The 19,388-nt window shown below is 48.9% G+C and overlaps 1 protein-coding gene across 3 annotated transcripts in view; it reads right to left on the reverse strand.

The window, feature by feature from the left end:
- Nucleotides 1–19,388, reverse strand: part of RGS3 (regulator of G protein signaling 3) — a 945,383-nt gene that overhangs the window by 657,756 nt on the left and 268,239 nt on the right. The window contains exon 1 of one of the 3 annotated variants that reach the window (XM_078642173.1): nucleotides 2,966–3,323. The exons of the other annotated variants lie outside the window; for them this stretch is intronic. Coding sequence (XP_078498299.1) covers nucleotides 2,966–3,323 — 358 coding nt within the window. Of the gene's footprint in view, nucleotides 1–2,965; nucleotides 3,324–19,388 lie in introns of those variants that run through there. 3 annotated transcript variants of the gene reach the window in all.

The following is a 19,388-nucleotide window of genomic DNA, read 5'->3' on the forward strand; positions in this document are numbered from 1 at the left end:
AATGTACCCACTCCAATCCAACCAATGTACACACTCCAATCGACCCAACTACACACTCCAATCTACCCCATCCTTCCCCAGCCCACCCTACCCCACCCCACTCCAATCTACCCCAATAGACCCCACTCCACTCTACCCCAATCTACTCACTCCACTCTACCCCAATCTACACACTCCAATCCACCCAACTACACACTCCAATCCACCCAACTACACACTCCAATCCACCCAACTACACACTCCAATCTACCCCATCCTTCCCCAGCCCACTCTACCCCACCCCACTCCAATCTACCCCAATTGACCCCACTCCACTCTACCCTGATCTATCCCACTACAATAAACCCTTCACCCTAATTCCCCAATTCCATCTACCCCATTCCAATCCACCCCACTCCACTCTAGCTCACTTCACTCCCAAACTGCTCCACTCCACCTAACCCAATCAACCCAAATCCACTCCACTCCAATCCACCCATCACACCAATCTACCCAACATCACTCCAATCTACCCATCACTCCAATCTACCCCACACCACCCTATCCCACCCGACTCCAACACACTCCATTTTACCCCACTCCAGTCTACCCCGATTTACTCCAGTCTACCCTGATCTACCCCACTCCAGTCTAACCCACTCCACCCCAATTCAATATATCCCAATCTACTCCACCCCACTCCCCCAATCTGCTCAGCCCCAATTTGCGCAAGTCCACTCCGCTTCAACCTCCTCCACCCCACCCCAATGTACCCCACTCCACTCTAACCCCTCTATAATCCACCCAATTTACCAACTCCACTCCAGTCTACTCGACTCTACCCCACTCTATTCCACTCTATTCCACTCTTCCCCAATCTGCCCCACTCCACTCTTCCCCAATCTACCCCACCCCACTCTTCCCCAATCTATCCCACTCCAATCTACCCCTCTCCACCCCAATTCAATCTATTTCACTCTAATCTATCACACTAACCTACCCAGCTCCCTCAATCCAATCTGCCCCAATCCACCACACTCCATTCTACCCCATTCCACGCCAATCTACTGCACTCCACTCTACCACAATCTACACCACCCCAGCCCACTCCACTAAGTGTTAACCATGCTGAACAGCATCCACACTAGCGTACTTAATAGCTAAAATAATTGCCAAAGCAAAGAGCTCTTGCATAGGCGAGATGTATTGACTTTGCCTATGCTGGTAATGTCCTTCCTCTTGTGTCTGTACATGCAAGTTCCATTGTGTGCTGTATTCAGAATGTTGGGGTTCGGGCTGGGAGGTTTGGTTTTGGCGGTTGCCATTCTGCGTAGGACGAACTAAGGACGACATTAAATTTGTGGTGCTCTTTACTGTGGCCTACAGCCACTGCTACATGTTTGGTATGTATGGAGTGATGTGTGAGAAGGGGGCACAAAACTGACACTTGCAGAGGTTATGGGACAGGGATGAAGGACCTGGGTAGCAAACAGTACGAAAGAGGGTTACTTAAGAGGCGCCGCCTGTGTGGCAGGGGCTACAAAGGTATGAGATGTTGCCGGAAGAGGTGAGACTGTTTACGTATGGAAGTGGAGGGGGGGAAGAACTTCCTCGATCTGGATGGAGAGAGAAAACTGGAACTACAGTGGTCTTCAATACCCTCTCCTGGGGCAGGAAGGGTTAAAAGGCTTCTAATGCCCTCTCATAGGTGGAAAGGTGTAGTAGGGCTTAAACTGCTCTTTATCAGAACTACCAAGCGGTCCAGGTCATGTGCAGCACCCTCAGTCCTGGCATTTTAGCCACCAATATTTGCGGTGGGACATAGGCAATAATTGTAATGGGCAAACAAAACTATAAGAAGAATGAACAGTGCAGTGATCCAAACAAGACAAACAGGAGTGTGCTCTCCTTGGAGGCTTGGGTAGGAGTACTGCTCCTTCTTGGGGTGAAGCAGAGAATGAATTCCACTATATTGGTGGGTAGGAGTAATGTGATGACTTACCCTGCTCTCTAATGGAAGGGGTAGGGTTCGATAGATGCTTTTCTCTCTCAGGGGAGGGTATAGAGCGAAGCGCTTACCACTGCCCTCTCATCGGTAGGTCACAGTGGCCAAGGAAGCAAATGTCAAATGTGATACCTTTAAGTACACCTGGCTATTGAACCAAGAGAACTTTGCATTCTGGGACTTGAAGTTGAAACCTTTCAAAAAGAAATCCCAGCATATCAAAGGGTTGCTAGGGCTGTCTGAAGGAGACACCCAGGACAAATGGAGTCCTGGGGGTGTGCATGTGGGAGGAGTAAAACGACTGCCACTACTCTCACCTTACAAGAGTCCAGGAAGAGCCCCTTTTCATGAAACATGGCACTAAGGAACAGGTAGTGTGAAGAATGTATGGAGGCATGTAGCTGTAGGATTTGAGCACCCACTCGTCTCAATTTGCCAACTACCTGTGTCTCTGTAGCCATGTGCCTAGAATACATCTGATTTCACAGCAGAGCCTACACAAGAAGCTGGCAGCGCAGTTTCCTTTCCTGCTGCACAGCTCACTGACATCACTAATCTGCGACAGCTCTGCATAAAAGAGATGATATACAAGTACAATTTGCTTTAAGATCCAGTTGAGAAGCGTGCATCTTCCAAGATGGGAAACCTCAATGGGGACGGTGTATCATATGAGAGATAGCTCAGGAGGTGATGCGCTTAATGTTCAGGTGGGTGTATTGCAGGTGCTATACATTCTGACCCAGCAGACTCAACCTATGATCCAAGCCTTCTAATCAAGGTCTAAAACAAGGTATGATTTTAACTCAATGCATGTGTGTAAACCTTAAACTCAATGAGAACCTTCTAAAAACGTTTACATTAACATTGCTGTGTGAAAAGCACCTGTTATTCAAGTGGCAACATGTCTACTTGCCCTCGTCACGTGAACGTCAAGCTGTAGAAACAAACACATGAGCACGCGGGTCCCTGCCTGGCACTCACCGGAGGTCGTGAGGTAAAACGAGCGGTCCAGGGCGCCGGAGGATTTGGCACACAGTGAAACACGGTGCACGTTGTTGCGTTCCATAGTTGTGCTCCTCTCAAGGAGGCTGTGCTCCATAGTTGTGCTCCTCTCAAGGAGGTTCTGCTCCATTATAGTTGTGCTCCTCTCAAGGCGGCTGTGCTCCACAGTTGTGCTCCTCTCAATGCGGCTGTGCTCCACGGTCCTGCTCCTCTCGAGTCGGCTGTTCTCCGTCATGGCTGTGCTCCTCCCGAGCAGGCTGTGCTCAGAGTTTTGGCTGTGCTCAGTGCGCGTGCTGCCGCGCAGGAGGCTGCGTGCAGAAAAGTGCCTGTGCTCCATGAGGATGTATTCCGAGGTTAGTCTGTGCTCATCCAGAACAGAGGAAGGCAGTGCACCTCTGAGGAGGCGCCATGAAGAGAATGGGCACTGGTCTATGAGGAGGCGCTATGAGGTGGACGGGCTCCCTTGCACTTCTGAGGAGGCGCTATGAGGTGGACGGGCTTCCTTGCCCTTCCTAGGAGGCGCTATGAAGTGGACGGGCTTCCTTGCCCTTCTGAGGAGGCGCTGTCCCGGACCCCGCTGCAGGTCCCGGGGACGCCGCGCTCTGGTGGCTGGCTGCTCTCCCCCATCCAGTGCTGGAAGTTGCTTGCTCTGCCTGGTGGCTGTAACCCGAGGCCAGTGTTTCCCTTCAGTAACCTAAGCAGCCGTTGGGTCCGCAGGCCCTGTCAGCGGGGAGGGCCCAGCTGCTCTGACAGGAGCCGGATAGCCGCCATTTATTTGAATAAGAAGAGACAGCCGGCGCTCCCATTGGACGGATTACGTTTGAATAGGATCTTTGTGTACCTTGACCCAAACAATACATTTCGTGGATACAAATCATGTCTAAGGAAAGAGAGGTTTTTGGGGGGGGTTTGTTTTTAAACGCGATGGAATGCAACCTTGAACTAGTCTGTAATGCAGAACTGTATACTCAGTTGTGTTTAAGTGCTATTTACACAAAATACTAAGCCAGTCAATGTTTATCATGGGGCATTCGCCGCCGAGGGGGAAGTCGCAGGAGAGTGTGGGAGGAATCCCGCTGCTTCTGACAGCTGCGCGCATTTGCATATTAAAAGGTGCAGCTCGGCTCGAGCCCCGGACACAATGCGCGCGCCCCCTCACTAGCCATGCAAGGAATCGCCATCTCTAACCGACACTTCCACCCCCTCACTAAGCACTTTCAGGGTGATTGCTTTCTAGTACATGTCTGGCGAAGGCAGAATGGTCTTTGGATCATACGTTTGTTTCCCTAACGTGCCTCAATTCCGAGGCTTATTTTAAACTTTGCAACGTCCTAAATACATTTATTAACAAGTTAGAGGGCTCACTTAGAAAACTCAGGGCCTACGTCACTGACTCGAATTACTAATAGGGCACACTCTGCCTGTCACACTAATGAGGTAAACCACTACCACTAGGCGAAGTGTTAACCTTTGTTATGGGCTGAGAAAAAAAAAAAACGATCCTATATAATAATGTAACTCTTTGTAATACAACTAGAATAACGTACTACCAGCAGTAAATTATTATATTACACATCACCAGGTAATTATGGGAGACATAAAGAACACGACTAACAGCCCGAGTGCTTCATACAGGCGTACAACCAAACAGTGCCTTATTATATCCACAATATGCTCGATAGATGCAACTTAATATGTTACCAAATGAAAATACCACTTTCCTCTTTCAGTATACAGTGGGTGCTTAGAAGTTAGGGGAATGTTATAGCATTTATAAAGCATGTCTTGTTTATGGAAAGAGCAAATATTTGCAAATTAACACTTCCCTGGCAGGTTAGGATGTTTGCGTGCATTATACTATAATAAAAGTGGGGCAGACGGCAGGAAGTGACACCATACTACTCATTTTGTTCACACATAAAACAAGTGCCTCAGTTTTTTGTGACCCGTAGCTGTGCTATTGGAGACACCCAGGGGGTCGGTCCGTCGGCTGGCTCTATGATATCTTGTGCCAGCAGGATTTGGATTTCTTCTACTACCTGTGGTTGCAGATGTATGGCCACTCTTCGGGGATGTTGAGCCACCGGTTTTATCACTTCATTGATGTACAGTGTTATTTGATTTCTTTTAGTTTGCCCTGCCCTTGTAGTATGGCCGAAGGTTCTATCAGAATGTTCGGTCTTTCTGACATGTTGTAGGTCATTGCTAGGAGACCCATCACCTGTGCGGTCATGTTGCGTAGCAGACAAGTGTGCAGGAATGTCTCCTCGTAGGACATGTATTTCCTCTCTGCTTGACCTTTCTTTGTAAGTTAATGTCTCTGTGAACTTCCCCATGTTTACTACTGGGTTTATCGAGCTCCAGGTGAATACATCAACAGTGGACGGTGATAATGGCGGTTTCACCCTCATCTTCTCGTATTCTGACATGCACATGATGTTCCATGTAGCTCCCCTATCTAATATGAAGCTTGTGCTGTGTCTTCCTACTTCAATGTTCACTGTCGCAGTTTTCTTTATCTGATGTTGTTCCACGAGATTAATGGGTTCTGGCGTGCGGTTTTCCGCTGGGGCATCTGACATCAGATACAGTCGTTCCGCAGCCTCTGGCGCGGTTGCTCCATCCGATTCCACTGAGAGACTGCGATTTTCTGTTTCCATGTGCCTTGTGTTTCTGCTCGTCACTGTTCCTGGTCTTGCTGGTCTTCTTCGCTCACTTTTAAATTGTCCACTTATGCAGGTGCTTGCGAAGTGGTTTTCTCTGTTGCATTTTCTGCATCTGTGGCCCATTGCCGGGCATGAGCCGGTATATGTGGAAATTCAAGTCCGCATCAATCTTTCTTGCTTCTTTCTTGGTGGCGGTGTGTTGTCTCTGTTCTTGACATTTCCAGTTACACGGTTCGCTAGTTCTACTCTTCTTGCCCTTCCCAGCTCCATCTGTCCTGCATGTGTTGTTGCTCTGGCCTCCACTCGGGCCATGGTCAGTATTTTCTCGAGCGAGGATGGTTCCTTCAGAAATCGTGCGCGCAACTCCTGACAACCTTCAATGATGCACAGTCGTATCGCTTTTTCGTTGTCAAACTTGTCAAATTCGCAATATGTTACTAGTTTCCACAGTCTGGTTGCGAAATCGTCGAGAGAGTCCTCTGCTAGTTGACACATGGTGTTGAACGTGTACCTCTCGAAATCTACTTTTCCTTGCGGGTCAAATTTGTCTGTGAGGCACTTAATTAGTCCCTTGTATGTTGCTGTTTGATCTTGTGGAAATGTTATTAGCAGGTCCTCAATCTCATCACCTACGAAGTTTAGGAACAAGTCTATGTTCTGGTCATCTGTGTATCCCTTGCATGTGGCACGCATGAATAGTTCGAATTGCCTTATCCATCTTTCCCACCGAATGGCTGTTTGTGGTTCTGACAAGCTGAACGGTAGTGGTCTGCGGAAAATTGTGTTTGTGCTATTTTTGTCGCTTGCGTCTTCTGTCATTTTGTTGTTGTGCAGACCTTCTTTTGCTGTACTTGGTTTCCTTTCTTTCACCTTTTGTCGTTGTAATATATTTTTATTTCTCCTTTTTTACCTTTATTTTTTTGTTATTTCTTTTCATTTCTCCTTTATTTTCTTTATTTCATCTTTCATTGTGGCAATTTCCTTTAGTTTCCCCTCTTTTGGGCCTTTTATTGTGTTGGCTGACTTAAAAATGGCCACCTGGTCTTCTTCAGCTCCTTACGTGCTCTCCTGCCTGACTCCAAAATGGCCGCTGATTTTTTTTCTGTTAGTCTTTAGCTCTTTCATTGCCTAACTCCAAGATGGCCGCCGGGCTCTTCTCAGCCTGTGAATGGTTCTCCCGCCTGACTCTAAGGTGGCCGAGTTCTCGGAAGATTTCAGCTTGAAATCTTTGTGGGAGGCTCGGGGCTCTCTTGTTAGTCAGCAGGCGGCTGCAGTCATGGTCGGATGTCTGCTCCCCTTCTCCTCACCTTCTTCTTTTGATGCAGCCGGGGTGGGCTCCCGAAGTTGCTTCTATTCTCCGCACGCGGACCACGGTGGTCTCCTAGCTTCGCTTTACTCGCGATCAGGGTGGGCTCCCGATTTTGTGTTTTCTCGTCATGGGGTCAGAAGACCAGTGTAGGCTCCTGGCTCAGTTTCTTGCGACCAGGGTGGACTGCTGACGTCGCGCCCCTTCGTTTTTGCAGTAGGCAGACCAGGATGGGCTCCTGGTTCCGTCCGATCATCTGAGGCACGCGCTTCTGGGGTGATTCCAGATCCTACCTCCTCATTGCCAGTTGTCATGTCGCCACACAAGAACACGCGCAGACAGGTAGGTCAGCCTTTGAGTCTTTATTGTATCTTCGTTGTGGTGCCCACATGTATGTCCACTTCCTTGCCTTCGTCCCTGTAAAATGCCCTCCCCACTCCCTGACTGGAAGTGGTGTCCGGTTGCTGTCCCCTCCTAACAGTCGAGTGCAGGTTCCTAGTGCTCCTTGGCTCAGTTCAATACAGTTAATGTAAGCATCAATACTTAACATCACAGCTGAACAGAAAAAAAGCTTTCACCAGACACCATAGCCTCCAACTGACCGGAAGTTCACCAGCCTCTCTCTATAGAAGGTTGACGGGTGTTTTGAGAACCCTCCCAATAAACCTACCTGCCAGGCCCATTGGCTGGTACCAACCGCCATCAATCACCATGTTATCCACGTGATTGGCTCTTGTATCTAGAATGTGAGGAAAGGACCAACAGAGGTGCCCAGCAGCGGTACACAGTCATGCGTGCTGTTGGAGAAGCCACATTCTCGGTCTATCTTGCTTTAGACTAGGCTTGGGCGGTGAACTCTGCTCCATTCGCGGAGTCTGCAGAGTTTTCTTCTCTCTGCGCAGCTCGCAAAGTTCAAATAACTCGGCTCTGCATAATGCAGCAGAGTTTTTCCCCTCTGGCACCAGGTACGTGCAGAAGCGCAAGCTGCCACTCGGGTAGAATTTCTACCCGAGCGGCAGGAAGACCAGCGTGAACGGCAGTTAGCACCGCACTCCGCCACTTGCGGAACGCATAGTTTTTTTTGTCACTTTGAGGAGTTCCGTGTAGGGATACTCCGCGAAATACGCCCAGGCCTGCTTTAGACTCATTACTCTTGGACATCCTAAGGATCTGATTCTGACTGCGACAGAACAGGTGACACATACAGTGATGACCCCGCCGATGACCTTCTGACAGAGACCACTAACTACTGGCAAACAACTAGCCAAAGAGGGAATTCATGAGATCGACTTCTCTGCAAAGCCTCACTGGATCTCAAACAGCCTGAATCAACAGTTCACTGGGTGGAAGAAGTGAAACTAACAAGCACTGGCAAAAACCAGAAGGTCTGGCTTTTTGTTAACATGAGTATTCAAGAATAGCTGGGTGACTGTGTGTGATGCCCTTCTCTCCCGCTCGGCTACAAAGTAAATCCCATGATAAAGCAATACAGAAGCTAGGAGTAGGGCACCTTTTCTTAATAAACGTCATTAGCAAAATTAAGATGCATCTTCAAAGAAGGTCGCTATGAAAACTAGTCTGAAGATGAAGTTTGCTAAGGTGCCAACCAGGCTCTGGCACGCCGCACTTATGGCAGTTTCTGCTGATTCCCGGCGCCTTGAGGGGGTGGGGACTGGTGCTGGCGCATGGTAAGGCCGCTGGCACCAGCCCTTGATTTGTTGAGGTTCGGAAGGGAACATGCCCCGGAAGCACGCAAGTGCTTCATAGGCATACGTAGACGGGTCTAATCTGGATCTGGCCGGTTTCTGGGATGCCCAGATAAAAGAAGTTGTGGAGCGGCGGGACAATCTTTTCCATTGCCCCTCCACAAAGCCCCAACGGAAACCATCTAACCGACGGAGATCTTTTTTGCCCACCGACCATAACCTGAGGCAGCATAGTGAAGGAGTACATTCCTTATGTTCCGTTACATGTCTTTTGAATTTTTCTCTTTCAGGTCGTTCTGTTCCCTGATTATTTTCTCTTTCAGGTGGCAATCTATTTTAGGCATTTGACTGTTACATAACAAACTATTTTCTCTTGCAGGGAGTCATTGTCGTATTTTAAGTTATGGTACCCTTGGTCTGTAGTAAGGTCATGATTGGTGGGGCATTTTACGGTCCTTAGGTAGGCATCACAATTGTCAATGGGGACGCCTGGGAACAGTGGTCTCTCATAGAACTACAGGGGGCGTTTACGACTGGTAGGCTGGAGGTGCTGGGTGTGGAGAAGTTCAGTTTCTGGTTAGGCCTTTGGGCCAATCCCAGCACAGGCGGATGAGCGCCAAGTTAAGCATAACAACACACCCCCTGGGAGGTAGTATTGAGGAGGTAGTATTGAGGGCGTAGGCTGCTGGGTGCGGGGGTGAAGAAGTTACGCTTCCAGTAGGCCTTTTGGCTAATCCCTGCATGGGCGCCAAGTTGGCATAGCAGCACAGCCGCCTCTGGAAGGTTGTATTTGAGGGCATAGGGGGTACCCAAAGGAGGTAACCTTCTGGGCAACCAGGGCCTCATACGCAAGGTCACACAGGTCGGAGAAGTGGACCTAGCACATACTTGGACCAGTCATGACCTTGCCCGTAGGCTCAATTAGGGATACGTAGAAAACAATAATGTAATACTTTGTCTGGGATAGGAATCGTTATGTATTAGATAATATGTTAAGGTTAGCCATACGAAATAAACACACTGTATAACAAATTTGGTGTATGAATATTCTGGACAGATGGACGTGTTTTCTGCGTATTGTAAATATAAAATTGTCTTAGGATCTTAATAAAATACGTCCGGGGTTATTCCGACCCCTAATCCAAGATAATTTTGTTGTCTATCTATGCCTCAAGGGAGAGAGGACGGGTTGTGGTACCCATGGGCTATTCAGGGTTGGGGGGAAATGATGTCAACATTGGGGCGGGTACTCTGCAATACCTGGCCATATGTATTGTAAGTGGTTAATTTAAAAAGCAAACAAAGGGAAACATGAAAAAAGTGCATGTGTGGGGCACAGTGGCCAAGGAAGCAATTGTCAAGTGTGCAATCGTCAAGTACACATGGCTTTTAAGCCAAGAGAGCTTTGCACTCTGGGACGAGAAGTTGAAAACTTCCGATTAAAGTTATGGGCTTACATGTCCCAGAAAGGGTTTACTTATCGAATATACATGCTGTACATACAACAATATAGTTATTAGAACACAAATGTAAAATAAATTAATGAACAAGGGAATTGGTGAATAACACTGTCTTCGAAACAGGCTAAAGAAACTAAATAGCATGCTCTTTCTATTCAAAAATAGCCATAAGCAAGCATTAAAATGTTATCGTTCAGGTTTGTACACACATCAAAGACCACTCACTGGATCTAGTGTAAAACAAGAACTTCTTAATGCACCTTCAGCAAAATCTAAAAGGAACAGAAATGGGACAATGTACCGTAGCTATTCACAAAATGTCATGGCCTTGATGAACAACCTATAGTAGCACTGGCAAAGCCAATAGGTCTTGCCCATGAGAGAGCTATTGGCTGTGTCAAAGTTTTTTGTTATGTTGGTACACAGATATACAATCCTAATGAGAGTAAAAAGGATGTTGGCACAATTCTGATCTGAGCGGACAATAAAGGGCAGCACCCCAAAAAGAAATCATTTGTTGCTCCGGGAGGTCAGTTCCTTCTCCCTGCTAAGTTTGGAAAGGTCAGGAACTACCCAGCAGCCATACCTATAGTAGTGGAGCCAATTGCAAGTACCAAGGCTGGTTTGTGTTCAGTCGGAACACCACCGCCGCCAAAACTTACCTGCACGTCGAGGGACTTCGAGAGATGCCAGCTCCAGACAGAGAGTGGCCCTGCTGTGTTCCTTTTCCCTCTACAGCTGGTACACAGAGAACCGTGAGAACCTCTAACTCACTGACCCGCCGGACAAAATACCAGCAGCAGCTTCTCCGCTATGGCTATACCCATAGGATCAGCAAATCAATATAGAGAGAGAGGACTAGATAGGCTAGTCCGGATCCCCTGGTTTATATGTAATTTATCAAAAAAGGACTAGCTTAGTTGTGTAGAGAGACTCAGAGGATACGTAGGTTGACAAACCGTTTTGGTTTGATCATGAAGCCCTCACCCACCAACCTAGTTGGTGGCATGCTTCATCATCGGGCCCACCACAGTGACACCAAATGTGTCCCGAGTGTGCTACGACTCCAGATTACTGAGGAGCTGGCATACTTGCTGAGTGTGCTGTGTTGTGAGTATGAAAGTGATTTAAAAGCTATGCAGTGGATCCCAGTTCCCGAGGGGTAAATTTTAATGTCTGGGCCCCTGCTAGCGAATAAAAAGGCAAACGGACGCGTTGGAGTGAGTTATGAGCTCCTCCGTCCTGTGTGGTCTACATGTTTCAGCCAGGCCTTTTATTTACAACTGGCTTTCCTCAGGACCAATGAGTATGTGTGAGTGAAAATAAATATATGAAGTGACTGGTGTTGTTTTTTATAAAAGTGTCGCACTCGCTAAGATGCGTTACGTGTTAGAGGGGGATTCCCTCTGATTTAACTTGCTGTTTGCTGTTAAAGCTTCCTTGGGTCACCTGGCAGGGAGAGAAGACCGGAATTGCCGATCTGTGTGCTCCTTGGACCTGTCGTCCTGCTGCGGGAAGCCAGTTGTAAATAAAAGGCCTGGCTGAAACATGTAGACCACACAGGACGAAGGAGCTCATAACTCACTCCAACGCGTCCGTTTGCCTTTTTATTCGCTAGCAGGGGCCCAAACATAAAAATGTACCCCTCGGGAACTGGGACCCACTGCATAGCTTTTAAATCACTTTCATACTCACAACACAGCACATTCAGCAAGTATACCAGCTCCTCAGTAATCTGGAGTCGTAGCACACCCGGGACACATTCGGTGTCACTGTGGTGGGCCCGATGATGAAGCATGCCACCAACTAGGTTGGTGGGTGACGGCTTCATGATCAAACCAAAACGGTTTGTCAACATACGTATCCTCTGAGTCTCTCTACACAACTAAGCTAGTCCTTTTTATACCCATAGGATAACATTACTGTGTTCGAGGCTCATGCCTCAAATTTGACCGCTGCCATTTGGTACTGTAAAAATTGATAATGTCTAAAGTACCTACCTGATTCTGATAATGTTGGAGTCGGAAAAAATACCAATATGTCTTATTTTTCTAAATAGGGCTCGAGTTTCTTCTTGATTGTACAACAAATGCTTAACCCCACAGTGTGGTAAGCCCAAACTGCTCACCCACACTACCACAAAGAACATTTGGGATTATGAATTTAAAGCCTGTAAGCGAATAAAGGTAGTCTGAACTTTATACGTAATGTACCGCATTATGGTGCACTACATAAAAAAACAGCTTCCTACAAAAACATGAAACATTTCAGATACTCATAAAAAGGGCTTGTGCCATGCAGTCTCTCAGATATGAAACAAAGACTTTGAGATAAAGGATTGAAATATGCGCTCTTTTTCCCCACCAAAGTGAAGATTAACAGGGACAATGAAACTTGCTTCTTCACAGACCTCTAAGGAAGTGTGGGACTGAGTAAAAACATATGCACTGGGTCAATATAAACCACATTCTCCCACTGAAGGACGAGTGCAACACCAGCCAGTAGACCAACATGTCAAACACAATGAGAAAGGAGCGGGCAGTGGAGGCAGTGACATGCCTCTGGCACAGGAATGCATCAGAGAGCTCCAAGGACAAAGCATGCGAGGGGGCAAACTCGGATCCGAATTCACATCAAACCTGGACTGCGAACTTTTAATGCCAGCGGGAACATCACGATCTACGGTTGATTTGTTCTGATCGTGGTCAGGAAATAAAACCTGAGACGCTAACCCTGACCGTTGGGTCATTGCAATTCTTAACCGGCCATTTGCTTCAACACTCATTTAAACTTGGGTGGGCCAGCGGGGCTTGTGGGGACACCGACCTCCAGGACACCTTCACCTCCCCAAACACTTAGACCAACTCGAATTAGTGAAAAACGGCTATTAAGTGGAAATCATATTTATTTTATTTATGGCGCATTGGGAGCCACTGCCTTCAGTTCAAGGGAGGCGCTGCTAAGAGTTATATGTGTTAAAGTGTTCGATGGGTCGCCATTGGGGAGATACTGCATGAAGACTACCACACACAGTAACGGGAAAATAGGGTATGGATCTCAGGAGTTGGCCACCCGGCTATCTCGTCACTGAATTGGGTAGAAAAGCAGGCTCATGACAATCAATTACACACATGAGCTCACTGAATTCCTCACCTGGAATGTCAGGGGGGTGAAAAATGTGGCGAAAAGGTACGCAAGTCTATCCTACATCGAGAAGAGAAGGACTCACATTTCTTACATGCAGTAGACTCCCCTCACAAAGATGGAAGGGATGGTACAACAGAAAGGATGGAGAGGCCAACTGTACTTCACAAACTTCTCAGCCTACCCTAGGGTTAATACTAACATGGGTCTGCCACAAGTTGCCTTTCCAAGTTACCAAATGTATGCAGGACAAGGAAGGGTGATACAGCAAGAGCACCCTGGATGTGCCACTGATGAATATTTACACTCCTAATTTCGATTAAGCATTGTTTCGAATATAACCAAGAAGGGACTGCCAGTGTGTGGGATGCAATACTGCAGGTTCTGGAAGGGGACACAGTGGGCAGACACTCCAATTGTGTCCAGAATGAACTACAGATCAGCACTCAAAGTGCATCAAGAAAAGGATGGGAATTGTGATCCTGAGTGCAATGGAGATAGGGATAGTGAGCATGGGGGCGGGATCAAAGTCGTGGCTAAAAAGAACAAAATATTCTCTAACCATTTGGCGTTTCACCCTCAAGTAACTGCGTAGAACAAAGCATACCTTACATGAAAAATAATTGCAAGTTAAACTAATCAGTAAGCGATGACCTATTTTACTTCATGAAAGCTCTATTGGTTAATGTGATCACTTCTCATGTTTTTATATGTAACCAGAGAATTACAGAACTGAATCCTCGTTGGTGCATTGAGAAATAGTGACTTTGGCTCTTTAGTACGCGGAGGGCTAAGCCTGTGCCAGAAATAACTGTGAATATGCAAGTCAATGTTTTAAACTTACCTTACACAGGGTATAAGATCGGTTGCCACAAAATGCGCAAAAACATATAAAAGTTTGAATAAAGTGCTTCCACAAAACAGATTTTAGTAATAGACTAAATCCAATGTAAACTATTTTAGAACTATTAAAAGCATGTACTCAACAGGTCAGCTGATAACACCGTCTCAATACCACGATAACTCCCTCAATTAAAGCAAATACTGACTTCCAATCAGTCTTTACATTTGCAGAGTAAATAATTACACTTATTTACATTTCTTTCAGGAAGCAGACACCCTGGCCCAAATGTTTGCTCCTTGTTTAGCTGTCTGTCCCTTGCTCGACTTAAAATCACTGGAGACTCTCTCCCATCCTCTTCAGCCGACTCGTCTCAACTTTAGGAATGAACAGTCCCAGGACGGTAGTCTTAAAAAAAAAAAAGGTAGCAGAACTGTTTTTGTCAAATTAAACAAGTATGGGCACGGCGTTCTCCTCTGACCCCGCCCACTTCGACCTCTGCTACAGATTCATATCATGTAAGCACTCTAGTCAAAGTGCTACAGTCTTAACCGAGTTGGACTCGAAGTAGACAGGTGGGAATTGAACTTCCAAAAGGCCACACTGAAGTCCACAAGTCACGACAGAGGGTGCCTCTATAGTGAACGAGCGCAAACTCTCCTTCATCTGGTGACCCTAGTTTTAGTATACATTGCCATGCTTGTGTTTTTTTTTTCACAACAAATTTTTATTGATCAGGTAAAAGCATATATGCGGCTCTCCACAATCAGGAGATCACCACCAAATATCGTGACAAGTTTCAGTATTATTGCATAGCCCAATCAATGAAAAGAGGAAAATAAGAACCCCCCCCCCACCTCCACCCCCATTACCCCAACCACCCAACCACCCAACTTCCCGTCTACCCACCCCTTATCTCTCCCTAACCCCATGCACGTGATCACATTAAGCCTTCAGCACTTGGTCGTAGTGTGCCCGGTATGGCGCACCTCCCTAGGCCCGAGGGTCCTCCTCCACCTGTAGTCCATCCCCCTGTTCTGCCGGAGGGTCCAGAAGCAACCCCCTATACTCCGCCCACCTTTTCCAGATTTTATAATGCTTATGGGGGCATCCTCTGGCCTCAAACATCCGAACGCTCCAGCCTCATAAAGTAGTCCAGGCCAGCCTTCCATGCACACAGTGGGGGGGCTCGCACTCCCTTCCATGCTTGTGCCAGGTCCCTTTTTGCAACGACTAGACCAAGTAACAATAGATGGCGCTTGTATACATTTCCTCCTACACCCTCCAATACATGGAGGAGCCCTAATCGGGGGGTGCGGGGAAGATCCCACCCCAATACCTCTGACAAACAACTCCATACACCACTCCAGAATCTGGTCAGGCCAGCACAAGACCACACAGTGTGCAGCAGCGTACCCCTCTCAACTCCACAGCGCAGGCACTCCGGGGACACGATCAGGCCCGCCTTCCACAACCGTTCCCGGGTGTAATAGGCCCTGTGTAAGTATTTGAACTGGATGAGCCTGAGTCGTATCGCTATAGCAGTCCCTCTTGGGACTCTAGTGCCTCCCGCCAATCATCATCATCTAAGGGTCCAACGTCTTTCTCCCAGGCATCTTTAAGGGGAAGCAGGGAGGAGGAGCAGTGTGTGACTAGCGTTTGATAGATTCGGCACACTTTCTTATCGCCGAGGTCTCCCATGAAGACTTTCGCCTCCATTGGGCTGAATTCCGGTAATGACTCCAAGCCAGCAATGCTAGGCGCTAGCGCATGACGAAACTGTAGATAGCGAAATAATTGGGTCTTGGGCATTTGGAACTCGGTACTGAGCTCCTGGAATGATTTGAGGGTGACCCCGGTCAGTACATGTCCTAGTGACGAGATCCCGATGGCGTCCCACCCACCAAACCCCGTCAACGAGGCCAGCCCGCGGAGCCTCCCGTTCTTCCACAACGGAGTCTCTGCTGTTAATCTGCCCCACCAGCCCATGCGACGCAGCGCCTGTCGCCCTATAACAAAGACCACTCGCGTGGTACATGGCAGCTTTCTCCGTAGCTTGGCCGAGTATAGGATCATGTTTAACCTGTTATCACCCATCAGCGAGCGCTCTAGGGCGTATGCTGGGTCTCCTCTGTCCCCATACCACCATTCGTTAAGTACCAGCAAGTGGGAGGCCTGATAATAAGACAATAGGTCCGACGTGGCCAGGCCACCACAATACGTGGACAGGAAGCATGTCCGCAGCGCCACCCTGGCTGCCCCTCCAGCCCACAGGAAACGGCCCAAGACAGAGTTAACCTGCCGAAACCACTGGGGAGCGATAAGGTGGGGGTGGTTCTGCAGCTGGTATAAGAGGCGCGGGAGTGCGACCATTTTGAAGATCGCAGATCTACCAAAGATAGTAAGAGGCATCCGAGACCACGTTTTGACATCCGTCTGGACCCTTTCTCACACCGGTACCACGTTGCGTTCCCATGCAATGTCCACGGACTCGGAGAAGAACACTCCTAGGTACTTTAATCCCCCGGCCGCCACCTGCAACGTTGATGCCCAAGGGTCCGCCACTACCCTGCCACCCAACACCCACAGGGTGGACTTACACGAGTTCAGACAAAGGCCCGATACCTCCCAGAAGATACGCATTATCTCCAAGACTCGGGGGCCCGATCTGTGTAAATCTGTAAGGAAGAAGAGGACATCGTCTGCATATAGCGCAATTCTGTCGGTGAGGTTTCCACCCCACTCAAAGCCCTGCATCTGCGCGTCGATGCGTACCCAAGAGGCCAGGGGCTCTATAGCCAGTGCAAATAAATACGGGGAGAGCGGGCACCCCTGTCGGGTCCCCCGGCCGATTGGAAACCTCTCGGAGACCGCCCCGGAGACACGTACAGATGCCGTGATATCGGTATAGGGCAGTTTGATGTAGGAGATAAACACCGGGCCCAGGTTGAGGCGGGGCAGGAGCGCGAACAGGTATGTCCAACTGAACGAATCAAAGGCTCTATCTATATCTGCTAGTAGTAGAGCCGCCCGTTCTCCCGTGGCCCTAATAGCATCAACCGCCGCCTGCGCCCGCCTGATGTTGTGCCGCGTCGCCCTATTTGATTCAGAAAAGGGGGTGGTGATGAACAGAGTGCCTGAATTAAGCAGACCACTCTTACCCAGTCCAAAGATCAGGGCTTGATCCATCACCGTTTTTTAGCTCACTGCACCATCCCAGCTCAGAACTTGGCTATATGCAAATTAGTCTGTTCCTGTCCCAGTGCATGATGGGAACAGGGCAAACCAAACTACCAAGCCAATTCTTGTACTGGGAAGGAAACAAGCTTCCGGGGACCGGTTTCTGCCATTTCAGGCGTCGTCGGCCCGGCTTGCTTGAATCCTGATGGTGCAATGAGCAAGGGACTCACTTTCATGCCCTATTTGGCATGAAACCGGCCTGGTCCGGATGGACCAGATCAGTCACGTACGGGAGAAGGCGGTTCGCCAAGGCCTTAGCCAGCAGCTTAGCCTCCATATTGAGTAAGGAGATTGGGCGATAGGAGTCCCATCTGTCTGGGGGTCTGCCAGGCTTTGGAAAGACAACAACTTCGGCGTGACGCCAGTCAGCTGGCAGTCTACCCTGCGATCGCGCCGCCTCCAGTGTGGTCCGGTAATGGGACCCCAATTGGAGTTGGAATTTCTTATAAAATTCACACGGGAAGCCGCTTGGCCCAGGCGCCTTCCCTGTGTTGAGCTGTCCCAACGCGTCTCCCAGTTCCTCCGCCGTCAGGGGAAGGTCTAGCGCTGTTCTGGTTTCATCTGAGACCGCCTTCGGAGGCAAGTCTTCAGTGAATTTATCAATCGCGTCCGCCGATAGGCAATCCCGCGGAGCATATTGCTCCATATAATAGTGGGCGAAGCTCGCCGCCAGTTCAGCCGGGTCCATGATCGACACACCATCCCCATCGGTGAGACCCGGTAGCGTAAGTGGTTGGAGGGTATGTTGACATAACCTATGGAGCATGGTACAGGACTTATCCCCCCACTGATAGACTCTACTCCGCGTGGCCCGCTACGCTTGTCTAGCCTCGTCTTGTAACACCGACGCATATGACTGCTGTGCCTGCAGGAGCAACCTCACCGCCACCTCATCCCCCCCTCCCCGGCACTGCTGTTCTAGAGTTTCCACCTGCGCGGCCGCCTCAGTGATGGCCTCTCGACGTTGTCGATGGGCCGCCGCACACCATGCTATGTCTATCCCTCTTATGGTGGGCTTCATGGCTTCCCAGACCACGACTGCATCTATATCTTCCACCAGATTCTCCTGCCAGTAATGTGCAATCGCACCCCGCAGGTGCTGAACGTAGTCGGCCTCCTGAAGGTGCCACGAGGACATCCTCCACCGGAACGGCTGACGTTTCTTATGCAGCCCAACCCTGACGGCCACCGGGGAGTGGTCAGACAACCCTCTAGGCAAGATCCCCGCCTCCCGCACTCTGTTCAGAAACGCATTGGGCACAAATATATAGTTCAGTCGCGAGAGTGAACCATGCACCGCCGAAACATACGTGTATTCTCGCACTTTGGGATGCATATGTCGCCACACATCCACCCAGCCCATTCCCTCCACCATCGCATTCAACCGGGTAGGGGCAGCAGCTGTCAACATCCCCTGCAATCTCCGACGATCCATACACACATCCATTACTTCATTCCAATCACCTCCCAACACTGCCAAGGACTCCGGGATGTCCGCCCACACCGCAAACAACTTCTCAGACAGGGACCATTGCTATGGAGGAGGGGCATAGATACTTCCAAAAACCACTGGTTCAGTACCCACCATCCCCTTGATAAAAATGTATCGACCCTGTGGGTCAGTCCACTGTCTCTCATGGATGTAGGCCAACCTGCGATGCACCAAAACAGCAACCCCTCTGGACCCCCTAGAAAACCCGGCATGATAGACTTGCTGATAGCCAAATCTCTGCAGGCTAAGCACTTTCGTTCCCATCATGTGTGTTTCTTGCAACAATAATACATCCGCAGCCTCCCTCTTCCCCCATCGTAAAATCGCCCCCCGTTTGATCTTGTCAAGCATCCCCCTGACATTCCAGGTTATCACACGCATGGACTCTCTGGGGAGCCCTGGAAGCGGCGCGTCAGCCATAGTCGAATGGAACAAACCCAGCGGGCCCCCGGCGCCACGCCCAAGCACACAGCACAGTCATTGGCAAAGCATTAGAAATCACGTGCAATCCCCCCCATCCACCCCTGCGCCCCCCAACAACAACAAC

This window comes from Lissotriton helveticus, chromosome 5_1 (genome assembly GCF_964261635.1).
Source record: "Lissotriton helveticus chromosome 5_1, aLisHel1.1, whole genome shotgun sequence".
Taxonomy (NCBI): Eukaryota; Metazoa; Chordata; class Amphibia; order Caudata; family Salamandridae; genus Lissotriton; species Lissotriton helveticus.